General features: G+C 40.4%; 2 protein-coding genes across 2 annotated transcripts in view; both read right to left on the minus strand.

Annotated features, from left to right (window-relative positions):
- Nucleotides 1-17147, minus strand: part of LNX1 (ligand of numb-protein X 1) — a 145196-nt gene extending 128049 nt beyond the window's left edge. Inside the window, exon 1 of the mRNA XM_083367902.1 lies at nt 16925-17147. The gene's annotated coding sequence lies outside the window, so the exon portion shown is untranslated. The remainder of the gene's footprint in view (nt 1-16924) is intronic.
- LOC310643488 (large ribosomal subunit protein eL27-like) lies at nt 9674-15776 on the minus strand. The gene is made up of 2 exons (XM_083367946.1): nt 15721-15776; nt 9674-10136 (listed from the first exon to the last, which is right to left on the minus strand). The coding sequence occupies exons 1-2, from the start codon at nt 15771-15773 to the stop codon at nt 9710-9712; spliced, it is 480 nt and encodes a 159-aa protein (XP_083224072.1). The 5' UTR covers nt 15774-15776; the 3' UTR covers nt 9674-9709.
- Nucleotides 17148-17855: the final 708 nt, after the last annotated feature.

Here is a 17855-nt window from a genome sequence, read left to right on the forward strand (position 1 = left end):
AATCGCCCCAAATATATCAGCAATAAAATAATGAGACTAATTAGAAGCCCTCTGTTTGCCATATGAGTGTAAAACAAAAAAAAACACACACAATTAAGTTATGGGCTAAGCCCAGAAACAAAACAAAACCAAAAGGTTACGTTTTATGTGGGCCAAATGCAAGGCTAAAGAAATAGAATGCGGAATATATACACTTCATGTAAAATTCAGTGGGTTTTGAAGATAAGCTACATAAACTATATGATTACAAAATAAATCAAATATAGGAAAAGAGAAGAACGGCTATGGTGTATCCACAATGCAAGTTTAATGTTTTTGTTAAACCTTAATCCATTGCCAGTCTTTTACTACTATGGCTATTATAAATTTGAATTATATTGTCACTGTTCTTGCCAAAGCAACTCTGCTTTTTGGGTGAAATAATAACAGATAAAATCTCAGCAATCCGCTTAATTTTTACAAAATAAGGAAAGCAGGTTCAATTCATGAGTCAATGGATGGCGTGCAACAAGCTGCCATTTTAAGGGCCTCGCGGAAGCATCACCCCTTTTCCTTGGCTGCCAGCAGAGCAGTTAATTGCGCCTTTTCCATAAGACTGATGGCTGGGAGCGATGAGGAACACCATGGATTTCTTACTCTATTTCTTCCTGATGTAAATCACTGGTTTCCCATTGATACCAGCAATCTCTTTGAAAAAGGGATAGAACGTTGGACCACAATGCTTGGTTTCCTACTGTCACTGACCATGAGAATCAACTATATTAAGCAATGTGAGAAATTGTGCAGAAGCCAGGTAACTAATGGAAAGTGTATTAGAAATAAATAATAATAATAATAATAATAATAATAATAATAATAATAATAATAATAATAATAAGAATAAGAAGAAGAAGAAGAAGAAGAAGAAGAAGAAGAAGAAGAAGAAGAAGAAGAAGAAGAAGAAGAAGAAGAAGAAGAAGAAGTAGTTGGAAGGGACCTTGGAGGTCATCTAGTCCAAACCCCTGCTCAGGCAGGAAACCCTATACCATTTCAGGCAAATGGCTGTCTAGTCTCTTCTTAAAAACTTCTAGTGTTGGAGCATTGACCACTTCTGAAGGCAGGTTGTTCCACTGGTTAATTGTTCTAACTGTCAAGAAGTTGTGAATGCTCCAACACTGGAAGTTTTTAAGAAGAGATTGGACAGCCATTTGCCTGAAATGCTATAGGGTTGGACTAGCAGACCTTCAAAGTCCCTTCCAACTCTGTTATTCTGTAATTCTGTTAAAATTCAACACAATTATCATTGCCACCATTTATGTCATCACCACAATCACCATTATATATTCATCCGAAGCAAAGCTTAAACTCAATCCTTAAGCAAGAGTGGATTCTTCCCCTCTTATTGTTCAATACGAATAGATTTGGGGACAGAAAGATAAACACTGAGTCCCAATACTTCCCATGGAACAATTCGGTCATTTTCTGTAACACGACCATAATTAAGCCTGGAATTATGGTTTATCATGGAGGTCATAAGTGAAGGCATCACGTGTCCTGATCTGATTTTTTTTTCAACATTTTTGAGGCAGACAAGCAAATGACATGGTTGTTTAGGGCAGAAGTCCCCAATCTTTTGGGCACCAGTTCCGTGGAGAAAGGTTTTTCCATGGGCTGGAGGGTGCGTGGTTTTGTGTGCTGCCTGCATCCCACGGATGGGGCTTTGCTTGTTTGCGCGGACCGGTTGCTGGCATGATGCGGCCCAGTACCAGTCCACGGACTGGGGGTTGGGGACCCCTGGTGTAGGGTTCCTGTCATTATTTTAGGTAGTCGAATCTCCCTTATTTGCCCTATGTTTCCCACTTCAATCACAGAATCGTTGTAAAAGTTGTATTTCGAACTCCTGATTTCTCAAGGCTCAAACTGACACAGTGTCCTGAAGAATAGCATGGCTTCCAGGGATATTTCTGCAAAGATCATTCAGGCTACAGATTCACTTAATGTGACAGGAGGAATTATGTATGGCCAGCAATCATTTGTCATGTTTATGGAGACAGGCAGTGGAAAAGACAACACCAATTGGGAAGGTTGCAAGAGGTTGCCTTGGTCCTTAAGAGATAAAATGCATGAAAAAGCTATTGATTTGGCTTGTTTATCTAATGCTAGAGGTGACCGATGAAGGGCTAAATTAATCCATCTTTTATAGCAGAAACAAAAGGACACCCTGAGGGAGTAACTCAAAAGGGCAAACTGCTTTTTTCCTTTAAAAAGGGGCCGACACAGAGAGATTATTATTTTGCAGACCAAAAACATAACATCTCTTGTTTGTTCTATGTTTCCCTCCAAAATGCAATCTTAAACATGCTAATTTTGGCCACATATGTTTTTAGCTCAAAAGCTGATCTGAGGGCTCCTGGGTGAGTTCAATGAACAACCGCAACTGAGTTCAAGAATTATTTTGACATAGATGTATCCTGCAGCATCCACTCACCAGATGCTCACCAGATGTGTCCACATCTTTCCGGCTGAGAATGATGGAGAATGTAGTCCTCCCCACTCCCAAAATGGAGAACGCGGACTATTATGCTAACCATTTACAGAAGAGCTGCTGTGTTTTCGTTATGGATTTTAAGACGTATGAAGTAGCAGCTGACAAGTGAGATTACTTCATTTGATATAAAACCATGGGAACTGCAAATTACAGCACATAAACAATTGAACTTAAGTATTTGAAAGCTTTAGAAAGAGAGAAATGCATTTACAAATACAATGTTGTTGTGCTCTTTGTCTAAAAATAATATCTGCTCAACTCTTGGTGTGTTCCTTCAATTTTGTATCATGTCATAAACTGGTTTGTACTAATTTTTATGCCATAAAATGTTTTATAAAATTTGAGAAATTTCAATTCCACAAGAGTCATGGGTTCCAGACTTTGGATACATTCTGTAAGTTAGTTTACTTGAGGTACCTTGACTCAAAAATTATTGCCCTGTAGAGGAGATCAACTCTGACTGCTCTTTAGAAGGCCAGATCCTGAAGGTGAAACTCAAATACTTTGGCCACCAAATGAGAAGGAAGGACTCACTGGAGAAGAGCCTAATGCTGGGAAAGGTTGAAGGCAAGAGAAGAAGGGGACGACAGAGAATGAGGTGGCTGGATGGAGTCACTGAAGCAGTAGGCGTGACCTTAAATGGACTCCAGAATATAGTAGAGGACAGGAAGGCCTGGAGGAACGTTGTCCATGGGGTTGCGATGGGTCGGACACGACTTCGCAACTTAGAACAACAAATGCACTGTTTCTTCTAGTTAAAGATTATGAGAACAGAACTGTCTGTCTGTCTGTCTGTCTGTCTGTCTGTCTGTCTGTCTGTCTGTCTATCTATCTATCTATCTATCTATCTATCTATCTATCTATCTATCTATCTATCTATCTATCTATCTATCATCTATCTATCCTGCCCATCTTAAACACTGGTAACAGGATTAAGACCAATTACTATGAAGCATAACAATAAAACAGTAAAGCTGTCAATCAATCAAACAAACAAACAAATAAAACCCCTGCACTATTTAATTCAGAAGTCCTATACAAACTCCAATTGCCCTCATTCCATTCTTTATATTCCACTTTTTTACCTGTGCCTTGGTAAAAATGCCACCACATCATGGAGGAGGATGGGGGGGAGGGTGACACCGGGCAGAAGGTATCCCCCCTAAGTCAGTGTTTCTCAATCTCAACCGCTTAAACATACGTGGACTTCAATTCCCAGAATTCCCCAGCAGGAAAGCAGGCTGAGGAATTCTGGGATTTGAAGTCCACCCATTTTAAAACTGCTGAGGGAAAAACATACTTCTAAAACCTCACTAGAGGGCAGGATTGCAGTGAAGGGATCAAGAATATGTCTGGCCTATCCCATATGTAGAAAGTGGGGCAGATATTCTTAGGAAGAGGTGGTCCTGCCAGTAATCACGTTCCACGCCACGTAGGGTTCAAAGGTGATGACCAGCATCTTGAATTGCACCCAGAAGGAAACTGGGAGCCAGTGCAGCTCACACAGTAGAGGTTAATATGGGTGAGCCAGTGGTGGGATTCAAATATGTGAACAACTGGTTCTCTGTGTGGATGCCACTTCCAGAAGTCCATTCTGGACGTGGACAACAAAAAATTAGCTACCGGTTTTGCCGAAGTGGTGCGAACTGGCTGAATCCCACCACTGGGGTGAACCTATGAACACCCAATACTGTGCAGGCTGCTACATCCTGGACCAGATGTAACTTCTGAGGCAGGGGTCTTCAAACGTGGCCGTTTTATGACTTGTGGACTTGTGGACAGGCAGGCTGGATGAGGAATTCTGGGAGTTGAAGTCCACAAGTCATAAAAGGGCCAAGTTTGAAGACCCCTGTTCTGAAGGGTCTACAAGAGCAGCCCTTTAAAGTGACCTCTGAGAATAGTCAGACTCTTGACTCCTGGACTATCTCCCCATTCCTGTCATCACCACAGCTCCCCTACCATTTTACCTCTCTCCATCTCTGGTTCCCCTTTTCCCCAACCCCAATTAAAACATGAAGTTTTTTGTTACATAGTCAAGTTAACTGTAATAAATAGGCAACAACATAAGTCATGGCACCAAGGCAACATGAAGTTTAAATTTACTGTTGCAAATTTAATAATAACAATAATAATAATAATAATAATAATAATAATAATAATAATAATAATAATAATAATAATAAGAATAAGAAGAAGAAGAAGAAGAAGGAGAAGGAGAAGGAGAAGAAGAAGAAGAAGAAGAAGAAGAAGAAGAAGAAGAAGAAGAAGAAGAAGAAGAAGAAGAAGGAGAAGAAGAAGAAGAAGAAGAAGAAGAAGAAGAAGAAGAAGAAGAAGAAGAAGAAGAAGAAGAAGAAGAAGAAGAAGAAGAAGAAGAAGAAGAAGAAGAAGAAGGTTGGAAGGGACCTTGAAGGTCATCTAGTCCAACCTCCTGCTCAGGCAGGAAACCCTATACCATTTCAGACAAGTGGCTGTCCAGTCTCTTCTTAAAAACTTCCAGTGTTAGAGCATTCACCATTCTGGAGGCAGGTTGTTCCACTGGTTAACTGTTCTAACTGTCAGAAAGTTTCTCCTTAGTTCTAGGTTGCTTCTCTCCTTGACTAGTTTCCATCCATTGCTTCTTGTCCTGCTTTCAGGTGCTTTGGAGAATAGCTTGGCTACCTCTTCTTTGTGGCAGCCCCTGAGATATTGGAACACTGCTATCATGTCCCTCCTTATCCATCTCTTCGTTAAACTACACATACCCAATTCCAGCAACCGTTCCCTATATGTTTTAGCCTCCAGTCCCCCAATCATCTTTGTTGCTCTTCTCTGTACTCTTTCTAGAGTCTCGACATCTTTTTTACATCGTGGTGACCAAAACTGGATGCAGTATTCCAGGTGTGGCCTTACCACGGCATTGTAAAGTGGTATTAGTACTTCACTTGATCTTGATTCTATCCCTCTGTTAATGCAGCCTTGCACTGTGTTGGCTTATGCAACAATATCACCCAGAAGCTGCAACTATAGGATTGTTCCCTTTTAAGTGGTACTTCTTAAAAAATAAAAAGTAAGACTTTAGTTCTGCAACAAAAAGAAAGATTCAATTTGCTTACTTAAGTATTAACAACAACAACAAAAAGTTTTAGCAGAACTTTTTCATTTTTAGTAAATCTATACCACATCCCCCAAAATAATAGTTCAAGTTCTCCCATCTCATTTTTGCTGAGCCTATCGCTAAAGTATATTTGTTTTTATAGAGAGTTTATGATGTGGTAAAGCTGACTTCCATTCCTTAGTAATTCTTTGGTTGTTTTTATGAGAGTAGAATCTGTTTTATTTCATGGGGAGACTAATGGTTAGGGCCTCACTTCTGAAGATAACCGAAGTATAACTATGAAAGATCTTTCAGAATTAAAGTATCCTAAGCACAGTCTCTCTGTGGCTTGCTATTACTATGAGGTGGTAAGTTAAAAAAAAAAGTTTTATATACAGTTCCTCATATTTCTTTTTGGGGGCAGCCTTTTAACTGAAATGTCAACATTTAGCATGCATACCTCCCCAACTGAGAAGTGAGCCATTTAAGATCTAGTTAAATAGACTACAATGAAATTTTCTCATTATTTCAGAGAGGAAGAAGACAAAATGAATTCCACCATATTCTAACTATAAGCTTGACCAGTCTCCAAAACCTAGGATGTGAAGGCCACAAAGAGCTTGAGGTGATGCCGATTCTACACCCAACTCATTAAAGCAGCTGCATCTTTTACAGGGATGGCAGATCCCCCCAATCCAGGGAATAGAGTTACAAGGTTTAAAAAGTTGACCACTTGAGTAACCCCTTGAAGCACCGTTTTAGCCCCTGAATCTTAAGGACTCTAGGAATAAAGTAATGTCTGGCTCATTTTGTGCATGCTTTAATGGGTTTTATCCAGTGGTGGGATTCAAATATGTGAACAACCGGTTCTCTGTGTGGATGCCGCTTCCGGAAGTCCATTCTGGGCCTGGGTAACAAAAAATTAGCTACCGGTTCTGCCAAAGTGGTGCAAACGGGCTGAATCCCACCAATGGCTTTATCTAGTTTTGGTTTAGAAGAAATCCTGATACTGGATAGAAAACCAGAGTAATAGATGTTGCAGCTGCTTCTTCTTCTTAAGAGTTTATACAGTTTATATTCAACTTACAACAGTTCATTTAGTGACAATTCGAAGTGACAGCACTGAAAAAGTGACTTATGACCGTTTTTCACACTTACGACCATTGCAGCATCCCCATCAAAATTCAGATGCTTGGCATCTGGTCCATATTTATGATGGTTGCAGCAATCCGGGGTATTGTGATCACCTTTTGTGACCTTCTGACAAGCAAAGTCAGTGGGGAAGCCGGATTCACTTAACAGCCGTGTTGCTAACTTAACAACTGTGGTGATTCACTTGTTCCCCAACAGTGGCAGGAAAGGTTGTGAAATGGGGCAAAATCCACTTAACAAATGTCTCACTTATCAACAGAAACTTTGCACTCGGTTGTGCAAAATACTACAGGACTGCCTGTAGCACCCTATAAATTGGGCCATGTAAATCCAGCCAACTGGGGTTTATTTAACACGTTTAAACAAACAAACACGACACTTTATCAGTCTAAATCCTTACTTGGTATCCTGTTATGCCTGCAGGCACTGCTGAAATTGCCGCAAATAAAAATAATATGCTAGACTAGAGGAAGCGGTGGAAGGAATGAAAAGTTACTTTCAAAATTCCAGAGGATTTACAAAAATCCTTAGTGGGTTCCAGAGAGAAAGCATTTGGAGAGTCTTCCATAGCAGAATGTCCCAGATTCAGGATCAGAGTGGCAAATAATACAGGGTAAGTCCAGGATACTGTCTGCTGCTTGTCTCAATGTGAGTGTGTGAAAGGGGGAACTTACAGACAGGAAATAAATAGATTTGTCTTGATTATTGAACAAGGAGACCAGTTAAACATATAGCCTTTTGTTTCTGGGTAAGCCTGGTCCGTTGATCAGATTAAGTTTTCTTTCTCTCCTCCCTCTGTGGAGGTTTAGGAGCTCTAGGTCTGGTGCCCGTGGCAAATAAGGACCCAAATTGTTGGGGTGTGTGTCAATATGCTGACTCTATAAACCACTTAGAGAGGGCTGTAAATCACTGTGAAGCAGTATATAAGTCCTATTGCAGTATATAAGTGCGGGTGCAAATGCAGTCCCCTGCCTCTTCCCAGAACATAGCAGAGCTTACAGTGGGTGGATATGTACACAGCAAAAAAGGGCAGATGTCTTTGCTAATTTATCACCTCTGGATTCCCATTCTAGGTAAAGCCTGGTTGACTGGAGAATTTTCAAGCTTTCCCCCCACCCCCAAAGGTGGGAAACAGGCTTTAGGGGTAAGAGGAGAGGATAGCATTGATCAAGCTTCCTCTGTCTGGATGTGAGTGGAGTCAGCCTTTGCTGAGCCAAAGGAGAATCTGCCCTGATGTTCTCCTCTTCTGCCGTAGAGCAGTGGAGTGGGTCTAGCCAAGATCTATCCATGGACTGTAGCTTCCTTAGGTTAAGCCTTTTTGGGTTATCAGCCCTAACTCCCGTGTCAGGGCTTATCTGCCCATAGGTTGATCTTTACTACCCAGGGATCAAAGGGTGATACAGGGAAGAAGCTAGCAGAGACCCTACCAAGCTCTGTCTTGAAGCTAACCAGTATTGACCCAAAGTGTCCATGGAGATTCTCAGTCATCCAGGCCATGCTTGTCCCGAAGGTGCTTTTTCAAGAGGCAAGAAGCTTCTCCAACTCTGAACAAAACTGAACAGGCCTCTCTCAACAAAGGGGGAGGGATACGACGTCATCTATCCCCAGTCTACAGCACCGTCCTTTCAGCAGTTCCAAGAAGGCTACACACCCATTTGCACCACTCAGGTGACCCTTATGACACAGATAAACCTCCAGGTGGTCTTAATGACTTGCTAAAAGAATGCGAGTGACCCGCTGTCTGCCAGGAGCATAAATCCTTCCGTTCTCCACCATCCAGTCAGAGCCGAAGAAGTTTCTTGGATGAGAAGGCCAAACGTCTTCAAAGAAAAACAAGCAAGTCCAAGTTGCCTCTTGAAAAAGTACCTTTGGGATATTTTATTTTTATTTTATTTTATTTTATTTTATTTTAATTCCATTTATATCCCGCCCTTCTCCGAAGACTCAGGGCGGCTTACAAGCTTAGCACTAGCCTTCATTCTATGTATATGCCTGCTTATTAGGGCTTTCACACACACCCCAAGCGGCATTATTACAAAGTCAGCTTAATTGCCCCCAACAATCTGGGTCCTCATTTTACCTACCTCGGAAGGATGGGAGGCTGAGTCAACCTTGAGCCTGGTGGGACTCGAACCTGCGCTAATTGCAGGCAGCTGGTGTCACTTAAGGAGGCGTTAGCCCACTGCTCCACCAAGGCACCAAGGCTCCACCTATTGATCCAAAGGTGCTTTTTCAAAAGGCAACTGGGTTTTGCTTTCCTTGAGGACATTTTGCTTCTCATCCAAAAAGCTTCTTCTATTCTTCAACGTCAGCTTCTTGGATGAGAAGTGAAACATTTTCAAGGAAATACAAAGTCCAGTTGCCTTTGAAAAAGCACTTTGGGGACAACCATGACTGGATGACTGAGAATCTCCATAGACAAAATAACCAATATTGAGCTGTGCGCTACTAACCAATCTCATATCTGAGGGTAAGCAGTGGTAATGGTGAGATGGTACCAATAGACTTGCCTCCCGTCCAGAGAAACAGCAGAAATCACATTGGGGTGAGCATTGAAATATCCTTTATTTTACACTGGGTAAAAGACAGTATCTTATTTTCTTAGTTTTTTTTTTGTACATGCACAGAGGAGAGTAAACTAACCCTCCTGCGAACAAAGGAGCAATATGATGTCTCATGAGCTTGACAAAATGCATGATCTCTTTTTCTTTTTGGCAAAGAGAGAACAACACTTGTCTTGGCTTTGTCTCCTGTGGGAAGTCAGCCCCGCCTATATATATATATATATATATATATATATATATATATATATATATATATATATATATATATATATATATATATATATATATATATATATATATATATATATATATATATATATATATATATATATATATATATATATATATATATTAGAGTTTTCAAAAACATTTATTGGTTCAGTTGAAAACAAATCAGAATCTGAGCTTCTGGAAAAACCACTTGTTCTTGCCTGTCTTGTATCTTTCTTCAAATTTCACTTTAGCCTCTTGCCGTGCCTTACGTTTCAGGGCAGGATCTCTAAATACATCCTTGTTGACAATGGTTTTGTCCAGGGGAATATCAACAGAGTACCTGGTTGGCATCAAGTGGTTGTAATTGTAAACTATAACAAAGGACTTGATTTTGGACCTTTTAGCAATCTTCTTCTTGCCCATACTGGCTGTTACTTTGTGTGGGTAAAGATCAATACCTGCCACCAAGGCATGGCTGTAGGGGTGGTCTGAAGTGCCATCATCAATGTTCTTAACAATAACAGCTTTGCATCCAGAATAGCGTCCCACCAAAACAAGAACGACCTTACCAGGTTTCATAAACTTGCCCATCTCGAAGGATCTTCGTCTATGGGACGAAGCCAGAAAAGGAGAGAAGGAAATATTAAAAGGGCAAAAAAATATATTTTCTCAAAGGATATTAAAGAGGCAGAAAAACATGCCCAGTTTTCTTAATAGTCCCAAGTTCTCTCTCCCCCAAGAAGATGTAAATAATAATCCAGGAAGGTTGGAGGCCCCCAGCTAGAAGCTTAGGAAGACAAAGACACCTAAAATCTACATACCCAAACTCTAAGACAGGACATAATAGAATTAACCCACAGATACCAAAGGGCACACTCATACTCAGGTCAAAGTTCATGCCACAGGAACAACTCCAAACAAAAGGCTCCAGAGGGTATAAAAACCCACTCCCTACATGTGCTCACTCTCTTTTTTCAACCAGAGCCATCTTCCTGTCTGGCTCTCCTCTTCAATAAACTGCAACCTTCTTTCTAAAGCGGTCACCATGTTGTTTATTCCCGGCTTGGATTGAACCACGATGAAGACTTTTCCTTCAACACTCCTGAGTGCATTTATTAACAGGGCACACCTTACCATTTTTCTACTTGAGAGAAATCTGTACTTTAAAAGTTTGTCTGGCTGGAGGCCAGCTTAAAGTACGGTTCTATTTCAGAATCAGCAAGGCAGATGGATTTTTCTTCATACGCTGCTAACTAGCCAGTTAGAATCAAGCACTCCTGGTGAACAGTGTTTGGAAAGGAAGAGTAGCGGATTCTTCCGATACATATATGATGTGGAGAAAAGAAAAAAAAATATCAGCTGGTAGTAACTTGTTTCTTTCCTTTTTTTAAAAAAAAATGCCTTGGAGAGAATGTGTGGAATTTTCCTTCCGTTCCACAACTGTTCTGCCAAAGCCAGTTGTTAATCCTTCAATCAACATACAACATACTAAGAGCTTGTTTTTGCTCTAGAGTATAGGCCTTGCCATGGGCAGGAAATAATATAGCACAAAGTAAGGATTCTTTAAACATTCTGCTGGAATATTGTCATAACATCCCAAGACAACAGCAGCTAGAGTCACTGGGCGGGATCAGGATTTTGGAAGCAAGCTTTTTAGTTGGGAAAGCAACTCATCCTATGTCTGCTTTTCTTTGTCTTTTGAAGACTAACATTCTATTGTAACCCTACAGTATAATGAGAAAACATCTCATTGTAAGAGCTGAGAAAATATCTATAGACCCCGCACATCCTGGATATAAACTGTTTCAACTCATCCACTCAGGATGCTGCATGCCAAAGCAACTAGACACTGGGACAGTTTTTTCCTCTCATGCCTAATTGCCACAGGATGGGGTCTTATGTCTAAGAATATTTATTTATTTTTTAAATCCCATTTATATCCCACCCTTCTCCGAAAACTCAGGGCAGCTTACAATCTAAGCACAAATCAATGTACTTAGCAATAGCCTTCATTCTATGTATATGCCTGCTTATTAGGGCTTTCGGGGGGCCCCAAGTGGCATTATTACAAAGTCAGCTTATTGCCCCCAACAATCTGGGTCCTCATTTTACCTACCTCAGAAGGATGGAAGGCTGAGTCAACCTTGAGCCTGGTGGGATGCGAACCTGCACTAATTGCAGGCAGCTGGTGCTACTTAAGGAGGCATTAGCCCACTGCTCCACCAAGGCTCACCCATGTAGTAGGGCTGTATTACTATTATCCTTCTCATCTTTTCTCCTACTTTCTCCTATTGGTAACCTATGATTATATTACTTTGTTGTTTGTATGTGCAGGGCTAATACACTGGAAACAAATTTCTTGTATGTCCAATCAGACTTCGGCAATAAAGAATACTCTATTCTATTCTATTCTATTCTATTCTATTCTATTCTATTCTATTCTATTCTATTCTATTCTATTCTATTCTATTCTATTCTATTCTATTCTATTCTATTCTATTCTATTCTAATTAATTTCTATCCTATCCTATCCTATCCTATCCTATCCTATCCTATCCTATCCTATCCTATCCTGTCCTGTCCTGTCCTGTCCTGTCCTGTCCTGTCCTGTCCTGTCCTATCCTATCCTATCCTATCCTATCCTATCCTATCCTATCCTATCCTATCCTATCCTAATTAATTTCTATTCTATTCTATTCTATTCTATTCTATTCTATTCTATTCTATTCTATTCTATTCTATTCTATTCTATTCTATTCTATTCTATTCTATTCTATTCTATTTAATTTCTATCCTATCCTGTCCTGTCCTGTCCTGTCCTGTTCTATCCTATCCTATCCTATCCTATCCTATCCTATCCTATCCTATCCTATCCTATCCTATCCTATACTATACTATACTATACTATACTATACTATACTATTTATTCTATTCTATTCTATTCTATTCTATTCTATTCTATTCTATTCTATTCTATTCTATTCTATTCTATTCTATTCTATTCTACTCTATTCTATTCTAATTAATTTCTATCCTATCCTATCCTGTCCTGTCCTGTTCTGTCCTATCCTATCCTATCCTATCCTATCCTATCCTATCCTATCCTATCCTATCCTATCCTATCCTATACTATACTATACTATACTATACTATACTATACTATTTATTCTATTCTATTCTATTCTATTCTATTCTATTCTATTCTATTCTATTCTATTCTATTCTATTCTATTCTATTCTATTCTATTCTATTCTATTCTATTCTATTCTTTTCTTTTCTTTTCCATTCTATTCTTTTCTATTCTATTCTATTCTATTCTATTCTATTCTATTCTATTCTATTCTATTCTATTCTATTCTATTCTATTCTATTCTAATTAATTTCTATCCTATCCTATCCTGTTCTGTCCTGTCCTGTCCTGTCCTATCCTATCCTATCCTATCCTATCCTATCCTATCCTATCCTATCCTATCCTATCCTATCCTATCCTATCCTATACTATACTATACTATACTATACTATACTATTTATTCTATTCTATTCTTCTATTCTTTTCTATTCTTTTCTATTCTTTTCTATTCTTTTCTATTCTTTTCTATTCTTTTCTATTCTATTCTATTCTATTCTATTCTATTCTATTCTATTCTATTCTATTCTATTCTATTCTATTCTATTCTATTCTATTCTATTCTAATTAATTTCTGTTCTGTTCTCTCCTGTCCTACCCTACCCTACCCTACCCTATCCTATTCTTGCCATTTACAACCAAATGATATCTGTCCTGCCTCAAATGGCCTACTGAGAAAGCCGTTTGTTTGAATCTGAGTAAACTCAAAACCTGGAACTGATTAACAGGCACTATGCCCAACACAGATGACTATGCAAAGCTGATGACATCATACAGGGGTAATCAAAATCACGTGAAGTATGAGTACCACTTTATAAAGCATTAGTAAGGCCACATCTGGAATACTGCATCCAGTTTTTGTCATCACGTTGCAAAAAAGATGTTGAGGCTTTGAAAAGAGGTGCAAAGAAGAGCACCTAAGATGACTAATGGCCTGGAGACTAAAACATATGAAGAACAGTTTCAGGATTTGGGAACGGCCAATCTAGAGAAAAGAAAGATTGGGGTGGGGTGGGGACATGAGAGCAGTATTCCAGTATTTGAAAGGCTGCCACAAGGAGGAAGGGGTCAATTTATTTTCCAGAAGGCAAGATAAGAAACAATGGATGGAAACTGACCAAGGAGAGAAGCAACCTGGAATTAAGGAGAAACTTCCTGACAGCGAGGACAATTAACCAGTGGAACAGCGTGCCTCCAGAAATTGTGGGTGCTCCATCACTGGAGGTTTTTTAGAAGAGGCTGGACAACCACTTGTCTGAGATGGTATAGGGACACCTGCTCGAGCAGGGGGTTGGACTAGATGACCTCCAAGGTCCCTTCCAGCTCCATTCTGATTGATGGACAATATGGGATAAAGCAAAAGACAGGCAATGAAAAGTAAAAGAGAGAGAAAAATTAGAGAAAAGGGGGAAAGCATCTTACATAATGACATGGCAGCTTTAGAATTCCACATGACCTTTAACTTATACGTAAGCTAATAGCAATTTACAGATAGTTCTTATGACCACATTTAGCACCAATGGCAAAGCAAGTCAGAATGTCCATGGCAAAGCAAGTCAGTTGTTCAGTGAGGCACATCCAATTTTGACCTGGCTGTTCAGTGAATCACTTCGGTTATTAAGCAAATCAGATGGTTGTTAAATGAATCTGGCTTCCCCCACTGACTTTGCTTGTCAGAAAACAGCTGGGAAGGTCACGATCCTAAGACCTCAGGATACTGCAACCATGATAAATATCTGGGGGTTGCCAAGTCCCCAGTTTTGATCACACGACTGTGGGGATTCTGCCATGGTCGTAAGTGTGAGGACCGATTGTAGGTCATTTTTTTTTCAGTTGTCACTTTCAATGGTCCCTAAACGAATGATTGCAAGTCGGGGACTTCCTGTATATAATTAATTTTAAATACTTTGCCAACCATTTTAATATTCATTTGTTTGCTCTGCAAGAAGTAGATGACTCAGCTCTCTCCCAAAAACTTACAGAGAAGAACTTTCTCCTTCAATTTTTGTGCTGCCTCCACACAACGCTGTGTGATGGGGTGGGCTGACATCTTGTGAGTTTTCAGGGTGGATTTGCAATTGAGTTTCCCTACTCAAAGGTAACTTGGCTCTCTTTTAGACCTGAAACCTCATTTCCTGTTGCGGTACGTTGAAAGCTATTGGGGATCTGAGTTTTTTCACACAAATTAAGATGCCTTTCATGTTTTATTTCAAATGGAAACTTCTATCATTCTCATAATGCGCCAGACAGTTCTGCCACCATTTTATTTTCCATGATAATTATTTCTGCATCTATATTTTACTAACAAGTTAGTAACTAGAACACCTGGTATAAATAGATTAAGTGATTTGGCATACTGTTATCCCTAAGTTCCCAGCCTCTCATTTAATGTAACACCGCAAAAGATAATTGCAACCTGTGAAGAGGAAGGCTAGCAGCCTAACGCAAATCAACTCTATGTGCTGACAATGGTAAAGAAATTTTTAAAAAACGGAACACACGCCATTATTTGAGGTGGGGATTCGTGGATTAAGTTTATTTCCTTAATCCAGTGTTTATAGTCATTTGGATAGGAGGTATACAATACAGCCAGGCAGAAACATTCATTTTAGTCTGAGTTGGTCTATGTCCTGAGTTGGTCCATGTCCCCATTGTTTAAAGAAAGTAAATAGAGGAAGAGAGAGAGGCTTTTGGAGGAGTTGGTGGCGGCGGCAGCAGCAGCGTGCTCCAGGGGCAAAAAGAAGCAAGGCCTCTTTAAGGAAAGGGTGGAAGAGTCAGCATCAGAAAAAGGAAAGAAGGCAAGGTTGTCAGAATACAAGCTAATTTGAGGGCTAATCCACATGGAGCCCCATTTCCATCTGTCCTGTTTGCCATCGTTCACTCCCTAGAGACTAAAATGGACAATCTGAAATTTGAGCGGGCCCCGAACAAGGAGTATATATCGGAGGTGGTGACCCTTTGAGAGCTGTATGCAACGAAATTTCATTTTGATGTATGCCGATTGGTGTTAACATTCAAAGTGACAATAAAGTTATCATCATCAATAGATACCGAATTTCATACCCAGTGGAGGAAGAAAAAGGAAGAAAGTGGACTATTTTCATGTTGACACCCATTTGGGAGACTTGAATTCCAAAATGGAACCGGATCTGCACGATTTGAATCTGGCTGGGATATGGCAAAGCGTGGTGACAAATACAAACATTGGAGGCATCCCCGATAGATAACATAGGCTGGGTGAGCCAGCAGGGCCAAGTAGCAAGGGTTCAGCACAACGCTGTAAATAATGCAAAGGCACAAAACATCACATAGTGTAGTTTTGGAGAAATTCAGCAAATTGACTTTCAGAACCAGTTTTCCAGCATGTTCCTCCCAAGTCAGCTGGGATCAAGCGAAGCCACCATGTTCAGGCATGCTGTAATGGAGTGTATACGCATGAAGGCACATACGTACACACGCAGATAAGGAGGCAATGAGGCAACTCCCTCCCCACAGCCAGAAACTCAGGTCTGTAGAAATGCAAATTCAATCATCGTTTCAGAAAGGTTGGAGCCAGGAAGCTGGAAGCTGATGAGATTAGAAAGACAAAGACCCCCTAAAAATCTACATACCCACCATCAGAATACCAATGGGACACACTGAACCTCAGGTCAAAGTTCATGCAACAGGAACAGGAAACAACCTCAAAAGCCCAAGAAGGTATAAAAACCCGCCGCTCCCAGCTACACGTGGTCAGCTTTCCCAGAGCCAGGCTTCTGTCTGGCTCTACTCTTCAATAAACTACACCCTTATTTCTAAAGCAGTCTTCATTTTGTTTATTCCCAGCTTGGACTAGACCAGGGGTAGGCAACCTCGGCTCTTTTATGACTCGTGGACTTCAACTCCCAGAATTCCTGAGCCAGCTGTGCTGGCTCAGGAATTCTGGGAGTTGAAGTCCACGAGTCATAAAAGAGCCGAGGTTGCCTACCCCTGGACTAGACCCTGATGAAGATTTTTCATTCAACAATCCTTTGGAATAAAGAAGGAAGGTTTAAATCTAGCGCATAAACAAACAAACCAACCTGATGGAAATATTTTGTTGTCTCCATGGATGCTATTAGCAGTTGACCCCCTCCCACCCCAGCTTATAGCACTTGGTTTAGCTTTGGCACTAATGAAAACCCAGGAAAGGAAGGGGAGCGAAATCTCACTGCTGGTAAGGATAGTGTTAAACTTCTGCCCTCTCAGAAAGAAAATGCCAATGAAATGACTAAAGCATAAAACATACCTGGCTGCCCTGGTTAAATTGATGTCAGTCTTGGCCGTCTCCTGCAGTGGTTAACATAAATGTGGGTCTAGATGAACCATCTCCCACAGCAGAGAAAAGGGACCCTGATGTCACAGGAATATCTTCTCTTGCTAAGATAGTAACTCAGATATCCAGGAAACCAAGAGGCTGGCCATTCAGAAGAGCTCACTCAGAGAGTTCCAAGTGAAACGTTGCAACTGTAAAGAGCCTTAACAAGGCAAAAGAGAGAGTTGAAGGTAGAAGTATTGTGTGCACTCACCCTGTTGTTATCTCTGGTCAAACAGGTTTGGCAAGGTCACACCGAGATTAGAATAACAGAAATTAGCTCATTGCAGACGAAGGGTAGCCCGGGCCTTATCATATAATTAAGTTTGTGTTAAAAATGACTGCCCATTGCTGGGAACACTGCAAAGCATCAGGGCAAAGCTGCAGATCCTGTAACTGAAATAAGAGTTTGCATGAACCGAATATTTCTCTGGCTGGCTGAGGAATTCTGGGAGTTGAAGTCCACAAGTCATAAAAGGGCCATGTTTGAAGACCTCTGCCTTATACCATTCTGGACAAAATGGCTGTCCAGTCTCTTCTTAAAGACTCCCATGATGGAGCACCCACAACTCCTGAAGGCTAGTCATTCCATGCATTGGTTGTTGTCACTGTCAGGAACTTTCTCCGTAGTTCTAGGTTGAGTCTTTGCATGTCTTGTGCCTAGCATGACTTGACAGTTTCGAATTAGTAATGGTAATGACCTTTTTACTCTTCATTTGATCCACACTGAATTTTCCCAATCACTGACTCTCTGTTTGAATAAGACAGGGGTCTTCAAACTTGTCAACTTTAAGAGTTGGCACTGAGTTGTGGATCAAGTTCAGGTAGACACACTCAAGCTGCCTGATGCTCAAACAAAATTCAG

This window comes from Vipera ursinii, assembly GCF_947247035.1.
Source record: "Vipera ursinii genome assembly, chromosome: 7".
NCBI classification, from domain to species: domain Eukaryota; kingdom Metazoa; phylum Chordata; class Lepidosauria; order Squamata; family Viperidae; genus Vipera; species Vipera ursinii.

Excerpts from the sequence above, each read along its gene's own strand:
- LOC310643488 (XM_083367946.1), bottom strand. The coding sequence starts at position 15,773 with ATGGGTGTCAACATGAAAATAGTCCACTTTCTTCCTTTTTCTTCCTCC. Across the intron at positions 10,137-15,720 it reads CCTTTTTCTTCCTCCACTGG|ACGAAGATCCTTCGAGATGG; the intron begins GTATGAAATTCG and ends TTCGTCCCATAG.